We start from the raw sequence: 26,135 nt of genomic DNA on the forward strand, positions 1-26,135 counted from the left end.
ATGGGGATATATGCCTCCTAACTTTTAAGTTAAACATTAAAAAAAAAAAAAGGCTGGGCACAGTGGCTCATACCTATAATCCCAGCATTCCGGGAGGCCAAGGTGGGTGAATCACCTTCACCTGAGGTCAGGAATACAAGACCAGTCTGGGCAACATGGCAAAACCCCATCTCTACTAAAAATACAAAAATTAGCCAGGCGTGGTGACACATGCCTGTAGTCCCAGCTACGTGGGAGGATGAGGCAGAAGAACTGCTTGAATCTGGGAGACAGAGGTTGAAGTGCGTCAAGATTGCATGACTGCATTTCAGCCTGGGTGACAGAGTGAGACTCTGTCTTAAAAAATAAAAATAAGAATTTAATATTTTAAGGGGTAGGGGAATATTTCTTAAGACATAAATAATACATGAATAATAAAAAGTATTTCTAGCTGCATTTAATCTGTTTATTATAACAGATATATTCTAAAAATCCAAAACTGTTTCTCAATTTGCTAGGGGTTTAGATCTCCAGAAATGGTAAGTATATGACAGGTTGGAACAGTGCTCTGATAAAAAATGTTCTCAACACTTTACAGGTTATACCTCTAAAACTAGATACTGCACAAAGAAGCATCATGTTCGATATACACTCAAATATGAGAATCCTAAACACATCTGCTTAAGTCTCTGCTAGGTAAGATGGGATTTAATAAGGGTATGTCTTGGATTGTCCTACCTAGCTGAAATTCTGAGCCCAAAGATTACAGTATGAGGACTATTCAATCGCTTATTATATATTAGATGCGTGGCCTCCTAACAGCCATGCACAGTACCAGGTCCTAGAGATCTGGACATGAAGCTGGCAAGAATCTCTGACTTCCTGCCTGGGAAAGGGAGAGGACAGTAAATAAGTATAAAGTGATTTAGGTTTTCTGATAGAAGGCTTCCTGGGGTATGTAAAAGACTCCTTAAAGGAGACAGCATTTAAAATTTGAAAAACGAATTAGTATCTTCTAGACAAACAGCCTAGATAAGAATATTCCAGGGAAAAAGCACTGTGAAACAACACTGTATCACATAATTTATGTAAATAATCTTTGATAAGATCAATCTCCTCTCTCTCTCTCTCTCTCTCTCTCTCTCTCTCTCTCTCTCTGGCTCACAGTCCAGGCATGTTATACCACATTTGAAATCTGAAACTGATCGAAGTTACACAGTTTGAAATTATGATAGCCAGAGGAATCTTTACTATACTGTATATAAGTATTTTTAAAATGAAAGCTACCACAGTAATACAAAATACTAGATACAACCAAAAGGGCTCATTTACAAGGACAGTAGTCCCATTACTAAATTTCTGAAGTTTTGAACATGGGAATCTCAACATATAGATTTCACAGTTGGAATAAAAAAATAAAAAGTAATTATTTGAAACCCCTTCATCAACATTTAAAGAGTTTTTATGTTTTCAGTACATTTTAGAATATAAATATTCAGAAATTGTTTCTACCTCTTCTTCCATATTCACTTTTACCTTTGTGACTTCTCTATATTTTGTCCTGAAACAGTGTGGGTTTAGAAAGGGAAGTATTTCCTTCTTGGGATTGGTCTGAAATTCTAGAGGCAAACGTTATCATACACAATCCTAACACCTGACAAAGGCACCAAAACAGGATTACCTTGCTCCTTATTTAAATCTTCGCCCAATAATAGGATAGACATAATTATTGGTAATGATTTGGTGCCAGCTGTTACTCTAAGCACTTGACACACTTTAAATCACAACACCCTCACAGTTACCCTAAAAGGTAGTTACCATGACTATCTGTACTTCTCGATGAGAAAATCAAATCCTTAAGTGCTAAAGTCCTGTAAGTTGCAAAGCCAGTATTCAGACCCTGGCAGACTTGCTCCAAAGTCCAAGCTCTTAATCATCACCATCATTCCTCTGCACTCTCCTCTCTAGAAGCTTAACTCTAGCAATTACATCTCTGTATCACATACCTCATATCGTTCACTGAGCCCCTCATCTGTCCTAGCTGCTCAAAGAGGTCTCTAACATTGGCCATAGCCATGTCTACATTTGAAGAGTGACAATGACACAGACATACAAGCAAGATGATGTAGAAGTGGATGCTCCCATTGCTCCCTAAGAGCTGAGGCTGAATTGACCAGAGAAGGTAACACAAGGAGTAGAAACAGAAGTAGACTGGGGTGGGAGCAGCAGGACAACAAGGAGGAAACTATTCCAACCAAAAGTTTGGACAAAAATAAACAAACAGACAGACAGACAAAAACAGGAGGGGAAAAGCCAAGGAAGCTGGGAAATAATGAGGCATCCTATGTCTGGACTGTAAAGGCAGATGGCAGGCGACAAGACTAAGGGCTGGGTCAAAGTCAGACTGTAACCAGTCTTAAATCCAAGTTAAGAGATTTAGAGTTGATCTTGAAGGCACCAGGGAACCATCAAGAGTTTTGACTAAAGAGAAATTATGTGATTTGATTTAGGTTTTAGAAAGTCATCTCAGGCCATCTTAGAGTGGGTGGTGATTGCAGGGTCACTGGGTTGTAGACCATTAGGAAAAGTCCATGTGAGAGAAGCTTTGAGTGTGAAAGCAGAGGGAAACAGATGAATAGAACAGACTAGAGAGCAGTTTAGAAAGAATAATGAGCAGGACTTGCAGGTGCATCCAAGGAGCAACCAGGACTGATTCTATGAGGCTAAGAGAAGAGAGAGACTGCAGCTCTCAAAAGCAGACATGGACCATTTCATCATAATCATAGCATAACTTACTAGAAACAAGACCATCCAATAGTACTCAAAGACAAAAATTTAGTGGGGCTTTTTGGGAGCCTGAATAAACCCAAGAGAACATTCTCATAAGAATGTGTAAGTAAGGATTGCATAATTACCATTTCCTGGAGTCAGATTCAAATAAGTAGTAGTACAACATAGCTGAATAGCTTGGCGTGCTTTCAGAAAGAATGGCTCAAAAAGAATTTGTCTTTTTAATGAGTTCCTTCTACATAACTGTAACAGCTGGGGAGTGACCAAATTGGGAAGAAATCTTCAACTTAAAAGAAGAGCCTTAAGTCAGAAAATGTCTCAATTTTTCAATTGAGTTTGGCTAAATGTTTAAGGTTGAAATATACTTTCATTAAGATGTCAATTCAACCCCATCCCATTCTTAAATTCACCCTTCTCTGGAAATAGAGAAAAACTCAGCATATGGGTATTACAGAATAGCACCTCTTACATACAAAGAGGTTTTTCTGAGGTAGCTCATACCCATAATCCCAGCACTTTGGGAGGCTGAGGGAAGAGGACTGCTTGAGGCCAGGAGTTTAAGGTCAGCCTGGGCAACATAGTAGGACCCCCAGCTCTTAAAAAAATTAATTAGACAGGCATGGTGGTGCACACCCTGAAGTCTCAGCTACTCAGAAGGCTGAGGTAGGAGTACTGACTAAGACGAAATGTTTGAGGATACAGTGAGCTATAATCACACCACTGCACTCTAGCCTGGGCGACAGACTGAGATGAGACCCCCAACTCCAAAAAATCAAACCAAACAAAAAAGTGTTGTTTCTTCAGCAAACACTTTTAAAAGCACTTTGACATCTGTCCAAGGTGATGTATTTTACTTGTAACAACATACGGAAAAATAAGAGGCAACCTGTGATAGATTACTTTTTTATCCATTTGTGTACCTATACTTAGAAAACATTTAAACCAGCCAATTGGCAACAATTTTAAACATATACGAACAAGCAGATGTTTAAGCTGGGATGCATTTCTACATCTGCAATCTATCAATGAACCTCAGAAATCTGTAATGCAGTCCTTCAGAATAGCTACATTTGGTGGCATTCATGAATGCTGATATCCACTTCAAGAAACCCACTTCAGCAGAGCACGCTGTGGCTATCACGCTAACAATCAGCTCTTAGGTCCAAAGGTCTAAAGAAATTGAGTGTTTATACCTGCAGATGAGAAAATTACATTTCCACCTACATTTCCAGACTGCCAAGTTACTAAGAAATATAGAAAGTGAGCTTTTTGAGCAAGAGGTTGAAAAATCCATGAACCGACAGTGGCTCTTAGAAAAGCACACATCTGGCTGGGCATGGTGGCTTACACCTGTAATCTCAGCACTTCAGGAAGCTAAGGTGTTAGGATCACCTGAGGTCAGGAGATGGAGACCAGCCTGGCCAACATGATGAAACCCCATCTTTACTAAAAATACAAAAATTAGCCGGGCGTGTTGGTGCATACTTGGAATTTCAGCTACTCGGAGGTGGCAGTTGTGGTGAGCCGAAATCCTGCTATTGCACTCCAGCCTAGGCAACAGAGCAAGACTGTTTCAAAAAAAAAAAAAAAAAGAAAAGAAAAGCATATATCTAAAACAAGCCTAAAAGATTGTCTTTAAGGGCACCTCCAAGACTTTCCATTTGCTTCTCTGTATCATTTAACTCTACTAAATTCTATGGCTTCACGTCACAAAGAACAAGAAATTGCAGGAATGCGATCATGGTGGCACCGCCACCCAACAGTTCGAGTTTTCAGAGACATTCCCACTTTCTTGTGGCCATGCCATTATTCCACAAAACATCTTAGACACGCATTACTCTATAGCCCACTAGGCAGTAAGTTTCTGCAAGGGAGAGATGGAATCCACTTCTCTCCTCCTCTTTACCTGTTACGGTGTCTGGCTCAAAGTCTGCATATAATATGCTAATCAATCTCTCAATTAATACATAGAATCAAACTCAGTCTCCCAGACTGTTTCTGCTGCCAAAAATAGGCATGATAGGAAAAGAATCAGAAAATATAGTCACTTGTAACCATAAGTTGCTCTTTTTAAGATCAGATTGTGGAACCATTTTAAAATGTGATCCATTTGACCCTAATAAAAGTCCTTTGGATGAAAGTCAAATGAATTCACAAATTCTGTTCCATGGTATATCATGTCATTAGAAAGTTTCCAAGATCAAAGTTGATCTCACCATTTAAAGTGGATCTAGTTTGAATAGAACCTGTGAGTAGGCTGGAAGCATGACAGCAACCACTTTGGAAAAAAATAAATAAATAAATAAATAAGAAAGCTCAAAAGTTTCCAAGAGAAATGGGATGCACCCAAGTTCAATTCCATCCTTTGTGAGCTTGGTGAATACAGGGCCCCAAGGACCACAAACCCAAAACCCCAATTCCAATTTGAAGACATGGTTTAAACAAGTCACTGTCGAAAGACTGGCAGAACCTTTGTGGAATCAATGTCACATTTTAAACAGGCACACTGCTGCTTATGTTTCTCTGCCTAATGATATGGAAAAAAAACAAAATTTATCATTTGTTTTATACTTTCTGTAAATATTATACATGTGTGTCATAGTATACAATGTTGGTATAATGTGCTTTTCTTTCATAGTAACAAAAATTTAGGAAATGGATTATATCTATAATTTTCTTTTGAAATACTATTCTTTCAATGAATCAGGGCACGAATTAAGTTTTACAATAGAAATGTTTTGTCTCTAGCTTATCAAAATTTTGAAGAAAATAGCATGAAAGTTTTCATACACAGGAGTTCTCACCAAAAGAACGAGGCAATCTTCAACATACAAGTTGCAAGTCTTGTTTAAATACTATCTCTACTGTCTCTCTAATCAGAATCTTCCAAATGATTTACATTGGTTTATATTGTAAATAACTGTGAGCTTAAGAAATGTTTTCTATGGAGCATACCTCAAGCATGAACAGATGAAAACTCCATATTTAAGCAATTACATGCAACTCAGAAATGCCAATTTCCATCACAATTAGCCTGAGTTATGCAACATATTTTTGTTCCTTTTTAGTATATAGTTGGTATATGTTTTTATAATTTGTTTAACTGCCTATAGTGAAATTTTGAAATCACACAGGCAATATAAAACCTTAAGAGAAAGGGCAGCTTTTAATTTTTCCCAACGTGCCATGTTTCTACTTTGCTTATAGAGCTTGTACAAGAAACACTGTTAGTTTCTATATAAAGATTTCCATAAAATTTTTATAGTTTCTATAAATGCATAAAGATTGTTGGTTTCACTATAACACTCTGTTTCCGCACCAGTGGAAAGAAAAATTACCTGCAACTCTAAACAGCAATCTACATACACAGAGGTGGGTAACTGTGCCTGGATCACTTTTTAAAGAGCTCTAAGAGGCTCACTGTATTCCATCAAAGTGTGGATGAGCACATTGGAGAAGTAACTTTTAGCACACTCAACTCTAATTGCCACTCTTAGTAAAAACAGGCTCTGAAAGTACAATTGTGAGGGCAAATTATTAACTCTACATGTTTTAGTATAAGAAGTAATCATATTACAACAAATACATTTCAAAATGGTAAGTGTAATATCTACTATACTTGATACATTACAAGACTATTTACGGAAATCTCTCCAATAGGCTAGTCTCTCTAATTTCAAACCACCCCATACTAAACATTATAATTACTAAAGGCTCATGTTTTTTATTCCGAAAAAAAAAAAAAAAATCATATAATGTTTTGAGACCAAAGATGGGATTTTGATGAGAATGGTGACAATAATTTGCTAACATGTTAATTTAACTATTCTTTTCTCCTTTAATTAAATTAGTATTAATTAAAACTGAACTAATCACAATAAGTAAAGTTTTACCAATTATTTCCATAATTATGAAGACAGTAAACATAATAGAATAATTATAAACCCACTTAATTAACTACCAGGCTATTTTCAGTAGGGAAAGATATTCGTTTTTTATCTTATTTTTAATGTCTGATTGATATGTTGATATATTTGAAAAAACAATTTCTAGAAATGAAAGAAATACATTATTGTTGTGCTTCAGTCCTTTAACAAAATTTTCCAATTGGCTTTTATTAAGAGCCACATTACCTAAAGTTATAGTAAGAGACTGAAAAGCATCTAGTCTAAGCTACACAAACCCAAAGTAACTAAAAAATTACATCTGTAATTTAGTAATCTTAACCCTAAAAAGAAATTCTAGACTACTTTATATTATAGTTAAGGGAGACACAATTTAAGAAAATTTCATAAGCTGTTATTAATTATTTTTTTAAATACAGAATTATTTTCAACTCAGGATCCTACCAATGGTGACGTTTTAGTATTTAAACTAGCTAAGCATTAAACAAAAGCAGATGAATAAATAATATGAACTCTGAAAAAACCCCGATTTTGCCTTGCTTTTTTTTTTCTTTCAAAAAATACAGGCAATGCATGTCTTTCAGGAATTAACAAAGCCTGTATTTCCAGGTTTAAAGATAGCAGGCTTACCAGATTTTAAATGAAATATTGAGTGCTACAGTGATTTAATGGTTTTAAACCATAGATGTCATTGTGGTCTGAGGGTGTCACAGACAACTTAAGGAGGAAAAAAAAATGGGGCACAGAGAAATCACTTTGTCAGTAATTACAATCAGGCTGCTCATTACTTCTTCCTTCTGTATCAAGACCCTTATTTACATTTCAGATTACATTTTTTATGAAACGGTAAGATCTATCAGAGCTGAGAGGACTGAAATAATGAGGGGAAAACATTTTAATAAAACGTGTTGGGTCTGCATTACTTCCGTGACAGAAAGAAAGGCTTCTTCTGTAGTGATGGATCATTTATTCTGCTTCTAAACGAGAAGCAAAAAGATGAAACTGATGAACTTTTACTGCCCATTTGTCTTTAGCAGACAATTAAGACAGAGAAGATCAAAATGGATTATCATACTACGCAGACAACTGGCCCAACAGTAATACATCTCCGGGACCACAGATTTGTAACTCTCTTTTATCCCTCCCCTTTCTTCTTACTTCTTTTTCCACTCTAAAGGCAGTGCTAGCTTTGTGGCTCAAGGAGAGCCAAAAGGCTGGTCATCATTATTCAGTCACAGATGTCAATCTAACCTCCCTTTTTTCTCAGTTTCTAAAGCAGTGAGCCACAATAATTTGTGACAGATTCTTTTACTGTAAGGTACAAAGAACACACAGAATAAAACATCTAGCAGCAGCAAGCGTCTCTGATCAATGTGCTGGTACATGGGAAATACACTATATGTAAAAACAAGCACTGGTAGTTTAAGCGAATGAGAAGAAAAACTGGGTGGGGGGAGTAAGAGAGTGAGAGTGAGAGTGAGTGAGTGAGAGAGAGAGAGAGAGAGAGAGAGTGTGTGTGTGTGTGTGTGGGGGGGGTAATAAGCGCTATACTTTGTGGTGAATTATCTCAAATATCCCTTAAGGATTACATCATAAATGTTTTAATACTAGAAATGTTGTCTAGATTAAGTGCATATTCAGCATTTAAGGTTTGTATATAATAGAAATATTTCTAAGAATTCCTTTATAATAGTTATACTGTGGGAAAAGATAATTTAACAAATGTGAAAAAGAAAAAACAAACATTAGAAACTCAATGATAAAAACATAAATTAAAAAACATGCAGTTCTCACTCTCTTTCCCAGTAAATATAACTCTCAAATAAATTTCTGGGAATTTGGAGGTAATGTCTCCAAAACAAAGTAGATCCTTCATTAATCATTTCTTGGGTTATAGAAGGCAAAAAAACAAAATCATATGTGTCAAGTTGGAAAAGATAAATAAATCTCTGCTAAATGAGGCCAAGATGTGTGCACTCTTATAAGTCTATCTCTGATCCATGAGGACCATTCTTCAAATTTCAAAATGATGTCACTGATCTAAACAAAGAAAACAAATACTACTATACTATGTGCACCTTTAAAATACCTAAAGCTATCATTATTTTTTAGGTTCCTACTATAATTCTAATTATTCCAACTTCAATCTATGAAATACTTGTAACACCATCTAAAGCAAAGACAACTACATTCATAACATAATATCTAATCAGTCAACTGAGCTCCGTATACAATGATGGAATTGATAATAGCCTATATTTCTCTCAGTACACACATATGCATGAATAGTACATGTATGCATATACACACATATATACTCTCCTCAAACACACAAACTTATATGTGTACTCAAGGAAATAAACATGGAAAGATAAATACCAAATTGTTACAGCGGTTACCCCTGTGTGGTAAAATAACTAATGATTTGTATTTTCTTTTCTTTTTTTTTTTTTTTGCTTTATTTTTGCTTTATCTAGTTTCTACATGTTTTGTCATGAACATATTACCCATGCAGTTTTTTAAAGTTATACTAAAAAAGAAATCATGTTGTTCAAAAACTTTCAGATATAGTAAGAAACTATGCTGAAAGGAATAGACCCAGATGGTAACTATGCTATTTTAAGTTTTCTCCTATAAAATTCCCTCTCACTGAGTAATTCAGATCATGGGACTACAAAGGTTATTTACCTATACACAAGATTTTAGAACAATAATTTTGTTAAAATCTATGGACTTAAGTGTATTCTAAATAATACTTAAAGATTTTCCAGCCTTTATATACTGTTTAAAGAAAGGAAATTTAAAGACAGGAAATTCACTAATGAAAATGTCCTATAATCTTTGGATTGTGTAGTTTAAATCTAAAGAGCCCAATCTCATAGAAATTTAAGATAAAATAAAAATTTAACTGTCCTGGTAGAAGATGAAGCAAGAGACAAAGTCAGAAGATTTTAATATTTTTTAAAATCTTATTTAAAAGTCTTGAGATCAAACACAAAGCAAACCATACCAGTTCTCTTGGGTTCTTGTACTATAAGACCTCATTACAAAGCATCTCATTATACTGATTATCCAGTTCTATTCCTAGTCACATTATGTCCCCTTTATTCATAAAGATGTATCAGATACCTGGCTCTCTATACAAGACAAAGGTGTTACTACCACTGCATTGGGTATTTCTAGTCTGTTGTACTTATCCTCATTCAAAGATGTTTAATTAAAAAAAAAAAAAAATTAAATAGAAGTACCTAAGCAACATGCTTTTACTGTATATTTCACATGTGAAAGGTTTTATAAAGTTGTCTTATTCGGTGTAATCAAGAATGCTTTTATTTCAAAACTGCTTTAAAAAGTATACCAAATTGCATATTTGAACTAAAAATGTAAGGTGCCCTAAAAAAGCTACAAAACATCTCCAATATTTCTCAAGATAGAAACTAGAATCCTGAATGTATAACCTAGAACTAATTATAAAGTATACAGCAACATCAGAACTTCAGCATTATCTTGTGAGTAAAATCGTTCCCCATGGTATGCTTGCAGAATGCTGTCAATTCAAGATGGTAGAGCCAACTGGCCAACCTTAACTCACTACCATCATCAGCACCACCCTCACCCTGAAGTCCATTTCTGCATGTGCAGTTTCTCCTTCTAGTACGACCGTAACACTTAATTTCATCATCTATTTCAAATTCCAGGCAATGTTATAAACTTCCCTCCTCCCCGTTTTTTGTTATACTGCTTCTTGACTCCTGAAATAGCATTTTTTTTTTAAAAGTTCACAGGCAATCCAAAAAGGATTTCCTAAAGAAGTACAGACTGTAGCATTCCTCAAAGTAAAAAGTAAAATTTGTGGCAGGTTTTCTTCTTTGTTTTATGTACATTTTCTCCCTGAAGGTAAACACCCCAAATCTAGCAGCAATATTTTCAGTCCTACTTCAATGTTTTACTTTTTGTCTTTGGTTCCTAATTACTGCTTTTCTTCCCTTCTAAAAATTCATTTATCTCTTTCGGTAAAAAGAACAGTAATAATATGTTGAACAACTCTGAAATAAATTTTGTCATGTAAAAAATTAATTACGCATTCCGAACCTGGTCACTGTAGTCCTCCGGGAATTGCCTCTGCACCTCAGGATCTGTAAATAATTGACAGATAATATTAATTGGCTTTGGATTAGTGAGCAAGCAGAGGATCACACATTAATATTTGATCAGAAGATGATAGCAGCCCTGGCAGGGGATCCAAGGGGGGCAGCTGAGGCTGCTATGTTGATGAGCACAAGGAAGGACTCAGCAAGGCACTCCCATTACCCTCCTCCAGAAATATAAAAAAGAAAAATTTTAAAGACCTGATGCTACTGTTAACTTTAGACTATTACCTAATGTAGAAATCTTGCCAGCTGCAAATTGCCCTCAATATATTTTTCCAGAGAAAATGAGTCTTAAACCTGCTTGACTTTTCTTCTCTAATCAGAAGCCTCCTTTGCATAGTTAGAGATGTGGGCTTGATAAACCACCTTAAGCACTGGTTTCAGATTGGGGAAAAAGGGAGAGTGAGAGAATTCTTTCAAGGAATAAATGCAAACCTCATCACTTTAAAAAATGAAATATATCCTTCTCAAAATGCTTATACACTGTTATGAAATGCAGATAAAACTAGATGAAATTTTCTTCAAAACTAATGCTTTCAGCTTGTCAGTGTAAACAAAATATCATGAAAAATTATGTTCCAGCTGACATAATTAAACTTGCTCAGAAACTATAAAAAGAAAACACATGGGGGAAAATATCTTTTATGACCACCTATTTAAAATAGAGTTACCAAAGGGATCACTTCATTCTTAAATCATAAGCAAAATGATCCAATGTCATCTTCTGTAAGTCAATACAGAAGTGAACAAATGAAAAGCTATTAGCATTCCATTTATTATCGATTAGAAAAACATTCAATCATTTGTAATAAGGAAAAGATATGATTCCTCAGAGACATGTTAAGGGAAATGATCAGAGGTCAGAATAGTATCTATTTGAGAAATCATGAATCAATTCAAAGGCTTATGGAAAATCATAGATTTGAGGGGTCTCCTGTCTAACAGTGATCACAATATATACTACCCATGGCTACCTTTAACCACCACACTAAAACACTAATTTACATCTCTGTGAAAGTTAATCTGTGTAAAAGTTAACTATGGTTCATTTATTCAGTGAAGATTCAAGAAGGGAAAAAACTAAGGGCTTATTCACAAACTACTAGGATCCTAGGAATACCAGTTTTCAAGTTATTAAAGCCATTTTGTATAATTTTCTAAAACCCAAGACTAACAACAAAAGCAGGAATATTCAAAGCATTATGCCAAAAGTAGAGCTCTAAAAATGAATGGTGAAAAAAAAGTTGAAACTATCTGCAAGTCATTTCAACTCTTGATGTGTCTTCTGGTTGGCTTAAAAGCTGGGAATCAATTTCTTTCTTCACCCTCACCTTCAACTACTGGGAAGGAATCAATGATGTGTCTAGATTAACTAGAGAACTCTGGAGAAATGCCCCTACAGTACCAATTCAGGGCTTCCCTGATAGGCAGCAGCTACTTCACTTGACCTGTCTTTGGCCAAAAGGACTGAAACTGCCCAAGGACACAGCCCTCGTGAGAGGAGGCCAGTGGGCACCAAGAGTGTGGCAGGAAAAGGACTAGGCCGGTGGAGAATTTGCCAGCAGGTGACAAAGGGGCAGCCTGTTGCCTAACAATCCTCTACCAGTGTGCAGTGAGGGGAAAGGGAGGTGAGCAAAGGAGAATAAGGGGCCTAAAAAAGAGGGCAGTGGCTATAATTCCTAAAACATACATAAATAACTTAAATTTGGTCCAGAGACCCAAAAATAAACGCAGCTCTAAGCCACTGAGGGAAATAATAAAACAGAGGTTGGGGAAGCCACTAAATCATCTAAGGCTTATTCTTTTTCTTCCAATTGACATGTGGTTTAATACTTACTCTTCAACTACCAAACTTCATACAAAAATTACTCTCATGCCAATTGTTAATATCATGTCTTTCTTGCTAGTTTGCGCTTCTTGGGAACTACAAAATACCCATGAAAATAAAACCAAAGACTACTTTTCTATCACCATTTTGTGAAAGCCTATATGTCAGAAACAAAAATTTGCAGTATATTCTTCAATTTTTAGAAATGCCACTCTTATTCATAGGTAGCAGATGGTTCTTAAATATTTTCAGTCAACTATATTAATAAGAAACCATAATAAAACACTCATTTTAAAAATATTTTTTATTAATATATACATCATAGAATGGAAAAAAGCATGGGAAAAATGAAAAGAAAAAAATAAAGCTATCTTAAGACACTGAAGATAAGATGACCATGGAATGCCAAGATGGAGGCCATTCATACTGTCTCAGTGGAAGGCAACATAAACACCGTCAATTAAATTCCTTCAATTGTCCTAAGACTCTCTAAAATAAGATTGTCGGGTTTTAACAGAATAACATTCCAAGATAATACATGCATTATTAGTTAAAATGATTCAAGCATACAACTTTTGGTTTCATTAGGGCCCCTAACTTTTACAAAAAACAAACTTCACGGGTCCTTAACACTCACCAAAACAATACAGTACTTTTTTAAAAAGAAAGAAAAGCAAGCTTTTTAAAACCAAGTCAACCTATAAAGTTCCATTCAATTAGCTCAAAGATTCAGTCCAATAGTTCATAAAACTACGAAAGCCATTTTGGAAAGATTAACACAAAAACTGCAAATAATTTATTTGAATTTTCTTAAAATGTCTATTTAACACCGGAGGCTGAAATCTTTTTTCACATTGAGTCAATCACAATGCCATAATGTCACCAAAATATCGACATTGGAAACATCTGAGTTAAAAAGGCCCAAATACAATCTGCTTTTCTCAAGCAACACAACACCCGCCTTACTAACAGTTTCAGCATGGCACATGTACAAAACCTAGCACCCTGCAGTTAAGCAAACCGCCTTTAAATTTTCTGTCTGGCAGCAATCCACTTGCGTGTCTGTATGTTTTTACAAGTACTCTATGTATTTCATTGCGTCAGCTGCATTTCTTTGAGTTTTAAATGGTCTGGGAATATTTTATGAAATGTTCTATATCTTTATATGGAAAATAACATACACTGGAAAACTGTGCATCGGTCTAATATTTATATATCTATTTATCCACCATTCAATCTATAATTGCTAATGTTCCAAAACACCTTCTTATATTCATAAGTTTACCATCAAATGCAATGTCACCAAACAGCTAACTTTTAACACAAAAATCTGCAGGGAAGCATACTACCAGGGAAGAAAGTAACATAATTTGATTAGGCAACTGGCAGTAAGAATACAGTTACCAGCATATGTCGAGCTTTTTCCTCATCAATTGTCCCATTGACAGAAAATTAAGAATCTAGTGGTACACAGCACACCCTTCTTTCCTTATCCTTTTCTCTTAACAACTTTCTCCTGGTTTAAGCAACAGATACTTACAAACTTAAAAATGTCATCAACTCCCAGGAAAAGACTTTTCAACAGGAAAAAAACATTGTATTTAAAATATCTTGCCAACAATACAACAAAATATTGTATTTAAAATAGCTTACAACAAATATTGTATTTAAAATGTCTTGTACACCAATGTGCACTCTGACAGAGTCCATGCATCTCTTAACCAAAGAGGCAGGTGGCTCTCAGACAAGGTTTCCTATCATGTCGATGTGATGTCCCAGCACCATGGCCATAAAACAGGCTGTCCCCACAGAAACATGTGCATCGCTTCCACTGAAGGCCACAAGAAGCATTTCCATATTTAAACATAGACATTTCATAGTATAGAACTCCCAAAACCACAATCTCACTCAGGCACAGGACATGACCATGCTTAAAACGCTGTCTTCACAGCAGGAAAAAAACTGATCTACCAAACAAACATTGTCTAATTTTTTTTTCTTTTAAGAAAGGCAATTTTCCCCCCATCTCAATAGTCTGTTTTCTAGTCTTCTACTATACATACTTTTAAATCTTTAAGATATACCAGACTACCACAGAATGTTTAATTAATAGAATAAGAGTGTGGGCAAGACTTACTGGAAAGGTGCTATAAATTATTTTACACAGGCTCCAAAACCCTGAGTTCTGCCTTAGGCTTAAAGTTCCTAGAAAACGTGGTAGACAGATCTTTTACAACAGAAATGCAAAATAATTCATAAAAGTACTGTGGTTATGTATGAGGGCTCATTTGTACATTGGTAACTCATATGTGTACACACACGTACACACACACACACACACACACACACAGACACACACACACAAACCCCTCTTAACTAATTATTTTCCTGTTTCCCTCTGTCATATCAATGACTCCATTTAAAGAGTCAAGGCATGACATATTTTTAAACTGATTATTAAAAAATACACCAATTTCATTTTGTACAAAACACATAACAACTGCATACTAACTAAACGCCATTATCTTCTATAAGAGGATCTCTTTTAGGACATTTAAGAGAAACTGCAAATGCAGCAGTTAACACTGGAATCTACATTGCTTTCACTTTTAACATGTTAGGTACTCAAGGCAGAAAACATTCCATTTAATGCCCACTGAATTTACCCAATCATTGTCTCTGGGATATTTCAGTCAGTAAGAGACAAAATATTGAACATATTTAAAGCTTACAATTACAAAATCTGCCCTTTAAGAAGCAGAACTTTAACATTAGATATAAACCATATAATCTCATTGTTCAATTTCATGGAGTTTGAGATACCATCTTCCTCTTCCCACAACCATAAATGTTAATCCAAGCTGTAATCAGATTTAATTTTCCAGATGAGAAGATGGGAATATGCTGCAAACAGGATAATAGTCCACTACACTGCTCTTTCACTAATGACACTTCCAAATTTTATACACTAAAAATGTAGACTTCCAGAAAATAGTCTAAGAAGTTGTACAATTTAAGAACAAGCTCAAATCTTCCCCAAAATACACCCAGAAATAAGCTTTCTTTTAATGCTCAAGAAGAAATTTTTTTGTATTATGCATAATTAAAGTTTCTTGATGAGATGACTGCAAACTGGACTGCATTAAATATAGCATTCCAAGGACATTGCTAAACTTACTAAAGCTACAAAAATTCGCTTCATTTATTTTACATTGTAGAATACCTGACTCATTAAGGTTAGCATTTTATAATATATAAACACAATTAGTCTAGTAAATTCTTGTTTGATTGTCAAAATTTACTTATTACAAATAATATATTTTTGAAGAGAATGTTTGAAATGTTTTACAGAGTTTAAAAATCACCATGTTTTCCTTTTTTTGACAATGAAACAAAAAGGTTTAAGTTGTTTTTCCTTTTAAATTTTTTTAATGAAAAATTACTTTTCAAAAGAGATACTGATTCTAAAATGCAGATTTGACTAAAATTTGAAAGAAGTCTAATTTACAAATTAGAGGAAAAAAATCATTTTTAAGTACTATAAAATGCATTTATTTGGATTTCATGTATAAATGAAATTTGTTACTTCATATATAGAGAATATATATTCTATATAGAAAATATATATATATATTTTTCTAGGTATAACTTTTTGCTTTAGCACATGAGGACTGTAAGACATAAAAACTTTAAACATCCTAATTTTTTAATCATGAGTCTAGTCTAGCATTTTCCCCCAACACTGGCATTTAAAATATAACCAAATGTAATTTCACAGCAGTCAGCCCGATAACATAGGAACAGCGAACCATAAACATCCATAATAAAAACGTAAATAATATTATTCAAGGAAAGAGAGCAAAACCCACCTCAGTATGGCAAGTAATGGAACCATTCACATGCCAGATTCCTCCTCAGACTAACATATTCTGCCTTTCAGACATATCCTGCTCCGATGTGACTATTTATGCATAAACAGCAGACACTGACCTATTGTTTTCAGTTGTTGAAGTTATGAATGTAGTACAGTTACCAATTAAGTGAATCAACAAGTCCTAAATGCATCAGCTGTTGTACAAATAATAAGTCCATTGACATTATACAGTAAAATCTAGGGAGTTTCATCTTTCTTTCTAAAGAATAGGGATGGATTTTAACCAGCAAATGCCACTACTTACTGATAATTTGAAATATTTTTCATAACTTCATCTACAAAAGGATTATTAGTCTGATCCTTAACCAAACTTAAGCTATGTGAATCCAAAAATCAAACGTAAGTGAAATTCCAAAGGGAGCTTTAAAATACAAAAGCAAGGGCAGGGTGTGCTGCAGGCAAAAAACAAAAACAAAAACAAAAAAAGGACATATTCACTTACATCTAGCTTTTTCTCTACTCAATATCTCAGTTTTCAACTTTCATTATTACTTAAATTTAAATATTTGGATTTTTAAAAAATCACTTCAAAATTATTGGAACCAATTCCTAAAATCTATCGAATTGATAATTATAGATGAAGTTTTTTTAATGATTATAATCTCAGGCTTCCACGTAATTTTTCTATGAATTAAGGTTCATTTTATCCCACTTTTTTGAATGAGTAACCTGAAGTGTCACATTTTTATGCCAATATGAATAATTGCTTTATACTTTGCCTAAACGACAGCTGTGCCCTTTGTGTATTACAAATATGACATCACTGCATATGGTCTTGATAAATAGATATATCTGTCAAATTTGGTGAAAAGAGATAACTTATTTATTCAAATATTTAAAAACTATTGATGAAAAACACTATTAGTCAGGCACTGTGATAGGTATTTTAATGAAAATTTCTGATTTTACCTCCCTGACAAAGCTATGCTATAGAGCAGGCGTCCCCAGACTTTTTACACAGGGGGCCAGTTCACTGTCCCTCAGACCGTCGGAGGGCCGCCACATACTGTGCTCCTCTCACTGACCACCAATGAAAGAGGTGCGCCTTCCTGAAGTTCGGTGGTGGGGCGGATAAATGGCCTCAGGGGACCGCATGCAGCCCGCTGGCCATAGTTTGGGGACGCCTGCTATAGAGACTATCAAGTCAATTTTATCATTGTTAAAGAAAGCAATAGGTTATCACTTGTCCAAAGTTAGAAAATTACTAGTCACTCGTGGAACAAATGCTCTGACATGGCTGGCCCTGTTAATAAGTAAGACACAGTCCTCACCCTCCAGGAGTTTACAGTCTAGCCCTAATGGAGAACACAAAGAATTAAACAAGCAGGTACCATGGGGCTTCATAAGTATGATGCTAGGAATTAATCAGCATAGGGCAACTGGCCTTGTCCTAAGGGGGACAGAAAAAGCTTCCAAGAAGTAGTAGAGCCAGGGGTAGAGTCCAGGACAATATCAAGGCTCATCCCATGACACTACACGCCCACTTCTGAAGAGTATACTACACAGTGAATAGGTCTGTTGTGAGGCTGAGTCCCATGTCTGTCTTAACTTTGTCTCCTACAAAATGTCTTTAACTGTTATAAATACTCCACCAATATTTGGAGTGTAATAGAATTAGTAGAACAAAATAAACTCCTTAAACACCCTGTCTCTCCAAGGGGATAAAAGGCCAGTTTCCAAACATCCAAATGAAAACAAGCCTTTGAATGCTACAGACTTCCTAAAGATCACATTGGCATGTCGTAAGCACACAATAAATATTAGTTGTTATATTATTAACCCCAATGGAGAAATAAGCAAGCGCTATAAATTGGATGACTACAGATGTATAGGTGTTCCTCAAATTGGAAATACATGTGTTTCTGAAATAAACTTTTATAAACCCAATTAAAATTTTCCCACCACCTTCTGCTTACTTAGAAACATTATAACTTTATCAGAAATTAATTTTTCTCTACATTGTCAGCAGTTCCAAAATCTTTAAGCTACAGTTTATTTGCCTCCTGGCATCTGTTTTGCTAATGATCTGTAAACATCAAATACACTAGGGACTCTCCCAGATTTACAGAAACCCTGAGGTGAATCTGTATAAACTGAAGGACCCTTCTGCTAATTCTTTTGCTTTCTAAGTTTGCACATTGGGTTTCAGAAACAGAGTTCCACTAAATATTTTTGCAGTAACAATTATACCACCAGCTACCACTTATTGAATGCTTAGGTATACAAACCATTGCCATAGGTGGCTTAATTTATTATCCTATTTAATCATAACGATTCTTCCAGGTAAGTAGATATATCTCTATTTAATAAATAAGAAGAGTGAGGCTCATAATGAACAAATTCACAGAGTTAAGTAACAGAGCTGGGATTCAGCCTGAATCCATCAGACTCCAAAGAATTCAACATGGGCTTTCCTTTTTGGCTTTATTTATTTACGTCCTCCTGTTGATCCGTCTTCTAGTCATTACTGTGACTCAACAATAAGAATACATCTGGACAAATAACTAAAACATGTTGTCATAAAACAGGCCTTAGCAGATTATGAATGAGAGCTTTCCAATTTCTTTATTTATAGTGCTTTGCCAAGTTCAGGATATAAATAAAATGACTCCAAAGTAACTAGCACTCTATTCAACTAGAAAATACAATATTTAAAATATGAATCCATATTTAAAACTTAGAATAAATTTGAAAGCTAGAGTTATCCTTGTCTCATCTATGAAAAAAAAATCTTGCTAAACAAATAGAGCAAATAAGGACACAGAGAAAATGTTTTCCTACTTAAGGAAACCTGTTTCCAAGTACCTCTAAACCACAATGAGAACCCCAATGCTGGAGTTCCCATTTCATACAGGATAGATAACGTGGACACCTCTGCAGGGGAAGCACATGCCCAGCAAACAGAGCCTTCCTTATACCAAAATCCTGCCTCCCCTACCCCACCCTGCTTCCAGGGAACAAATCACTGCTACCTAGCCCTTATCTGTACCATCAGAGAAGCAATGCCTATGTCCTTTGAGACTTTTTTTGTTGTAGTAAGATAAACATACAGTTGACTATTTTGACCATCTTTATGTGTACCATGTTGTGACATTAAGTACATTTGCATTGTTGTGCCACAATCACTACCATCCATTTACAGAAATTTTTCATCTTTGAACTTTGAACCCATTAAACACCAACTCTTCATTATCCCCTTCTCCCAGTCCCTGGCAACCACCAATCTACTTTCTGTCTCTATGAATGTGACTACTCTAGTTACCTGATATAAGTGGAATCACTTTAGCATAATGTCTTCAGGGTTCATTCATGATGCAGCATGCATCATAATTTCCTTCCTTTTCCCAGATGAATAACATTAGTTGTATGTACATACTACATTGCTTATTATTCCATCAATGGACACATGGGTTACTTCTACCTTTCAGCTACTGTGAAAAATGCTGCTATGAACATGTGTGTACAAATACCTATCGAGTCCCTGCTTTCACTTCTTTTGGGTATATATCCACAAGTCAGATTACTGGATCATATAATAATTCTACATTAATTTTTTTGAGGACTTATACCATTTTTAGTGTTTCAAGAGCTTTATGTTGTAAAACTACTGTAACAGCCTACGATCCTTAGTGTAGACATTAAGGCCAACCCAGCCAATTTCATCTCTATGTCTTAAATATAAAGACCTAAACCTGGCCAGCTTAATCATTTAACTTTTCCCACAAAGCTTGACATGCTCTGTTCACTTGTCTCTTCTTCCCACTGTCCAAATCAGGTCCTTTCAAAAGATGCATTTAGACATCACTCTTATAAATGTGCCCAATTGTATATTCTTATATGAATGACACTTCTTCAAACTTCAAAAGACAAAGAACTACGTCCTCCATCAAAAGTGCACTGAATTTTTAATGAGGTTGCCACAGGAATAGCAAAACCGGCACACTCACATCCCTGGCTCCCAAACACACGAAACTCACTTGCTTTTAGCACTCCTGGTCAGCCAGAAGCAAAACTTGCAACCTCTTCTAAGTTCCCTTCACATCTTTACTCTCTTAGTGCAACCGAATGCTCGCTTCCTCTGGGGTCCTTTCAAGAGTGGGATGTTTCTTCCCTACCTCCCCTCCCACTGTCCTGGAGGTGGGATAGATGGCCTCTGTTCCTTAGAGCCGCTTCCAGACCATTCACCTTCCTTACTCTCCAAAACCCTAGATTTTAATCTCTGGTCACCAGACCATGCCCTCCTCCCTACCACCACCACCACTCTGCTTTGTTGTCATCTACTAATCCCAGAGTTACTCCTCACCCTTGAATCTCGTGGCTCATACTGCATTGCCACTCACTTTAACCACCCCCACCACAGTCTTCCTGAATTCGCTATTCACACAAATGATCCTTCCAAATCCCTGAACTATTGATTCCTAGGCCACTCCCTGCCAACAGTCTCATCCTCTACTCCTATGGTCACAGCCTAAACTCTACCACTACCAATAACTGAAACCCCCTTAGTAATCGCAAATTTCAAGCATCTCGGTCTCCAACCATGATCCACTTCCTCTCTTTCCATTCATCCCCTGTAGTACTCTTCTTTCTTCTATCCCACAGGGATAGAGAAATAAGAACAAGAAATAAGGTATCCATCTTTCTACTACCTTTTATCCATGTCAGGTCTAAACCATTCTCCTTACAGAGCTTAAATTCCATTGTTCTGTTCTGAGGCACAAGTCTCAACTCCCTTGTGCCTCTCCGTCATCATCTCTTGGCAGACTCCAGTCCTTGTGAAATCCAACTATCTGCCTGCATCCACATAACTGACAGGGGGTCCATTTTCATAGCTGTTCTATGTATACTTGGAAACTCCTGACACCTTATAGTTTAAGGTATGTGGCTCGAGAAAAACACACAGCTATGCTGATTAATCTCACCTTAAATCTGTGATTATTAACCGTAAGTGAGCTGTAATACAACTCAGTAATTATACCACATTTTCCTTCATTCATTCACACCTTCTCTCTCCCTCTCTCCATGGTGCCTATTTTACATTTTCTCTTCTTCCCTCAAACCTTCGCTAACCTCAACTGCCACTGATTCCCTTACTTGCCACTTCCCTGAGAAAACAGAGGAATCAGAAAAGAACTCCCACAAGCCCCACTACCACCTCTATTCTCTCACCACCTCTGCCCCAGACTCTACCTTTGTCTTATTACATATGCCCCTTGCAAAGGTCCTTTGCCACTTGTGAAGGAGGACCCCATCCCTCTTGCCAACTCAGACACAGCTCTACCAATTCTCCTGTTTTATTAATTTTACTTCTCTATAGGACCTTTCCCATCAGCATAGAAACATGCTGTTATTTCTGCAAATAGTTTTTAAAAGGTCAAGCCCACTCTCCAACAGCTACCACCCATTTCTCTTCTTCTCTTTGTAACTATATTCTTTAAAACAGTGTCTATACAAACAGTCACCATGTTGTCTCCTCCTTTCTTGGGACCATGACAACCAGGCTTTCATCTCACCTCTTCTCCAAAACTTCCACATACCAACAGCCACACCAATGACCTCTTTTACTGCTAGTATCAATTATCAATCTTTAGTCTTGATCTACAAGCACCATTTCACACCCACAATTGCTTCCTCCTTGATATGGTCTGGCTGTATCCCCACCCAAATCTCATTTTGAATTTTAACGGCCACAATTCCCACATGTTATGGGAGGAACCTGGTGGAAGGTGATTGAATTATGGGGGTGGGTCTTTCCTGCACTGTTGTGATAGTGAATGAGTCTCATGAGATCTGACGGTTTTAAAACTGGGAATTTCCATGCACAAGCTCTGTCTTTGCCATCCATGTAATATGTGACTTGCTCCTCCTTGCCTTCCACCATGATTGTGAGGCATCCTCAGGCATGTGGAACTGTAAGTCTCACTAAACCTCTTTCTTTTGTAAACTGCCCAGTCACAGGTATGTCTTTAACAGCAGCATGAAAAGGACTGATAATACTCCTGGAGTCATTTTCTTTCTTCAGGTAGCTTCCAGGGCATCCCACTCTCCTGACTCACTGGCTTCTGCGGGCTTCTTGCTGATCTCTCCCTATTGAAGGGTCCTAGAACTCAGTCCTTGGACTCGACTTTCTTTCCTTTGCTGATGCTCTTTCCATTCCATCACTTCAAATATGCACTATCAGCTTTAAATTTATTTCTCCAGCACCTATCTCTTCCAATTCCAGACTCATTAATCTGTCTATTCAACACCTCCATTTGACATCTCTAATTTAACATGTCCAAAACAGAACTCCTGATCTTTCTCTCACATCCCAGAGCCAATGTGTCAGCCACTTCTGCCAACTAAATCTTCAAAATGTATTCAAATTCTGACCATTTCACTCCATCTCCACCACTAGCACCCTGATTTAAGCTACCACCATTTTCCACCTGAATTAACTACCAATAGCCTCCTAACAGGTTTTCCTGCTTCTGGTTCCCATTTCCTATAGTCTGTTCTCAAATAGCAGCTAGAGGAATCCTGTAAACCTCAGTTCAGGGCCTCCTCTGCAATGTCCCCCCCTTCACCAGCACACCTCTGAACTCACTTCCTACTAACGCTCCTCTCCTAACTTTATTCCAGCTTTGCTGGTCTACTTGCTGCTCCTCAAACATGTCTGCCATGCTTCCACTTCATGTCCTATACCCTCACAATTCACTCTGTCTGATAAAATATCAAGGAATAAGGCATGTGCTATCAGATTTTATTCACAAGTTAGTTTCCCACTGCGGCCTTCCCCAACCGCCTTATTTAAAATTATAATTTTCCTATCCCCACCATTCCTCATTCCATTTTCTTGGGTTATGTTTCTCTTTGGTGCATTTCACCATGCAACTTATTATATACAGGTTGAGTATCTTCTCTTTTCTAAAATGCTTGGGACTAGAAGTGTTTTGGACTTCAAATTTGTTTCAGATTTTGTAATATTTCATATACATAATAAGATATCTTGGGGATGGGTCCCAAGTCTAAATGCAAAATTTATATGTCATATATACCTTATACACACAGCCTGAAGGTAATTTATACAATTTTTTAATTAAAAAATTTTTTTTTCAAGACAGAGTCTTGTTCTATCCCAGGCTGGAATGCAATGGCATAATCTCAGCTCACTGCAACCTCTACCTCCCGGGTTCAAGTGATATTCTTTTGCCTCAGTCTCCCAGGTAGTTGGGGTTACAGGCACACGCCACCATGCCTGGATATTTTTTTTTTTTTTTTTTTTTTTTTTTGAGACAGAGTTTCGCTCTTGTTACCCAGGCTGGAGTGCAATGGCGCGATCTCGGCTCACCGCAACCTCCGCCTCCTGGGTTCAGGCAATTCTCCTGCCTCAGCCTCCTGAGTAGCTGGGATTACAGGTATGTGCCACCATGCCCAGCTAATTTTTTTGTATTTTTAGTAGAGACAGGGTTTCACCATGTTGACCAGGATGGTCTCGATCTCTTGACCTCGTGATCCACCCGCCTCGGCCTCCCAAAGTGCTGGGATTACAGGCTTGAGCCACCGAGCCCAGCCAATAATTTTTATATTACTAGTAGAGTCGGGGTTTCATCGTGTTGGCCAGGTTGGTCTCGAACTTCTGACCTCAAGTGATCTGCCCACCTCGGCCTCCCAAAGTGCTGGGATTATAGGCGGGAGCCACCGCACCGGCCTATACAATATTTAAATAATTTTGTGCATGAAACAAAGTTTGTGTACAATGAACCATCAGATAGCAAAGATGTCACTGTCTTAGCCACCTATGTGTACAATCTGTGGTTTGGCATCACCATCACTCCCGACTGTGAATTTATATGCTACCAATAAGCAATTATTTTCTTGTACCTATCTACATTTAAGTACTTAACAGGAAAAAAGGTGACATACTGTTTTGGGGGGTTTTTTTTGTTTTATTGTTTTGAGACAGAGTCTCACTCTATCACCCCGGCTAGAGTGTAGTGGCGCAATCTCTCCTCACTGCAACCTCTGCCTTCTGGGTTCAAGTGATTCTCCTGACTCAGCCTCCCAAGTAGCTGGGATTACAAGAATCTGCCACCATGCCTGGCTAATTTTTGTATTTTTGATAGAGACAGGGTTTCGCCATGTTGGCCAGGCTGGTCTCAAACTTCTGACCTCAGTTGATCCGCCCACCTCAGCCTCTCAAAGTGCTGGGATTACTGCACCCAACCCCAACATACTGTTAATACAGTGAAAAAATAACATGTTCAGAGTAACTTATGACATTACATCAGCACTCAGCAAGTTTCAGATTTTGGAGCATTTTGGATTTTCAGATTAGAGATGCTTAACCTGAACTTATTATCTGTTTTCCCCTAGCAGATTATATGCTTTATAAAGACAAGGATCTTTGCTTGTTTTGTTCACTTCTATATCCCCAACATCTGGAAAAAGGCCTAGCATATAAATACTGAATGAACAAAAGAAGGAATGAAGGAATAAAGGGAGTAATACCCTTTCTTCTCAAATACCTCTTTTGGCAACATGTCCCAAAAGCATTATCAATGTCCACACTCTACACCCTAGTAATTCCACACCTCAATATCTATCCAAAGGAAATAGTCTTAAGTGTAGGTATTTAAAAAAAATTTTTTTCAAACATGGCAAAAATTCAAGGAGTATTAGAATATTAATAAGCTCAAGTGATGCAATATTTCTATCACCATTAAAATCAGGTGATACCTGTAACAATATGGGGAAATACTAACATCATTGTATTATGAAGAATTAACTCAAAATACAAAGATTTATCATACTATAATAGCAATTATCATTTTTTAACGTTTTAAATCCGGACTAAAAGTTAACTCATCAAAATCTCTGACCACCCAGGTGTACAATCTGTGGTCTGTTCTTTGAGTCTTTGAGTTGTAGGATTACTGGTGATTTTTTTGGCCTTATCTTCTGAATTTTCTATATTTGTATTAAGATTCATAATTTTTTTAAATGAACTTTGTCACAGATATGTTCCTGGGAAATTAGATTTACATTACAACAGTTTATAATGTCCCCATCTGCCTCTTCCAGGAATCCACCCAACTACATCAGCCCACACTTAACTGGTCTTCTCCCTAAGCTTCTGTAATATTTGCTATTTTGGCAGCATAATAAATGACTAAGCACTTGATTATTCACCTAATCATTTCCTATCTTAGACTGTTAATTCTTTCATTTAAGTACTTGTCTCTTCAATAAGTAAAATAAGCCACTCCAATGACCAGAACCCACGTCTCTTTACCACCTGTGATCTTCCCACAGATAAAAGCACCACAGACTTCAAGCACAGTGCACAACACAGAATAGGTTGCCTTCCATACATGCTTGCTGAACTAAATTCTACTCTGAACTGCCCTTATTAAATTTCCTGGGGTAGATTAATTCAGGGGTACTTTTAGCCAACTCTCCTCCAAAAGACTTCATGGAATGCCTACTCTGTGTCAAACACTGTGATAAGCATAGACCATATCAGGTCACTTAAGCTTCCCAATTCTATAAGTTAAGTATTGTTATCC

General features: G+C 36.6%; 1 protein-coding gene across 7 annotated transcripts in view; it reads right to left on the reverse strand.

Moving 5' to 3' along the window:
- The window catches only part of DENND1A (DENN domain containing 1A), a 546,222-nt gene that overhangs the window by 388,504 nt on the left and 131,583 nt on the right, over window positions 1-26,135 (reverse strand). For 6 of the 7 annotated variants that reach the window (XM_074395320.1, XM_039474808.2, XM_039474809.2 and 3 more), the window contains one exon: window positions 10,767-10,810. In XM_074395320.1, the coding sequence (XP_074251421.1) occupies window positions 10,767-10,810 (44 nt within the window). Of the gene's footprint in view, window positions 1-10,766; window positions 10,811-26,135 lie in introns of those variants that run through there. The other variant, XM_074395321.1, reaches the window with a different exon arrangement.

This window comes from Saimiri boliviensis, chromosome 2 (assembly GCF_048565385.1).
Source record: "Saimiri boliviensis isolate mSaiBol1 chromosome 2, mSaiBol1.pri, whole genome shotgun sequence".
Lineage (NCBI taxonomy): Eukaryota > Metazoa > Chordata > Mammalia > Primates > Cebidae > Saimiri > Saimiri boliviensis.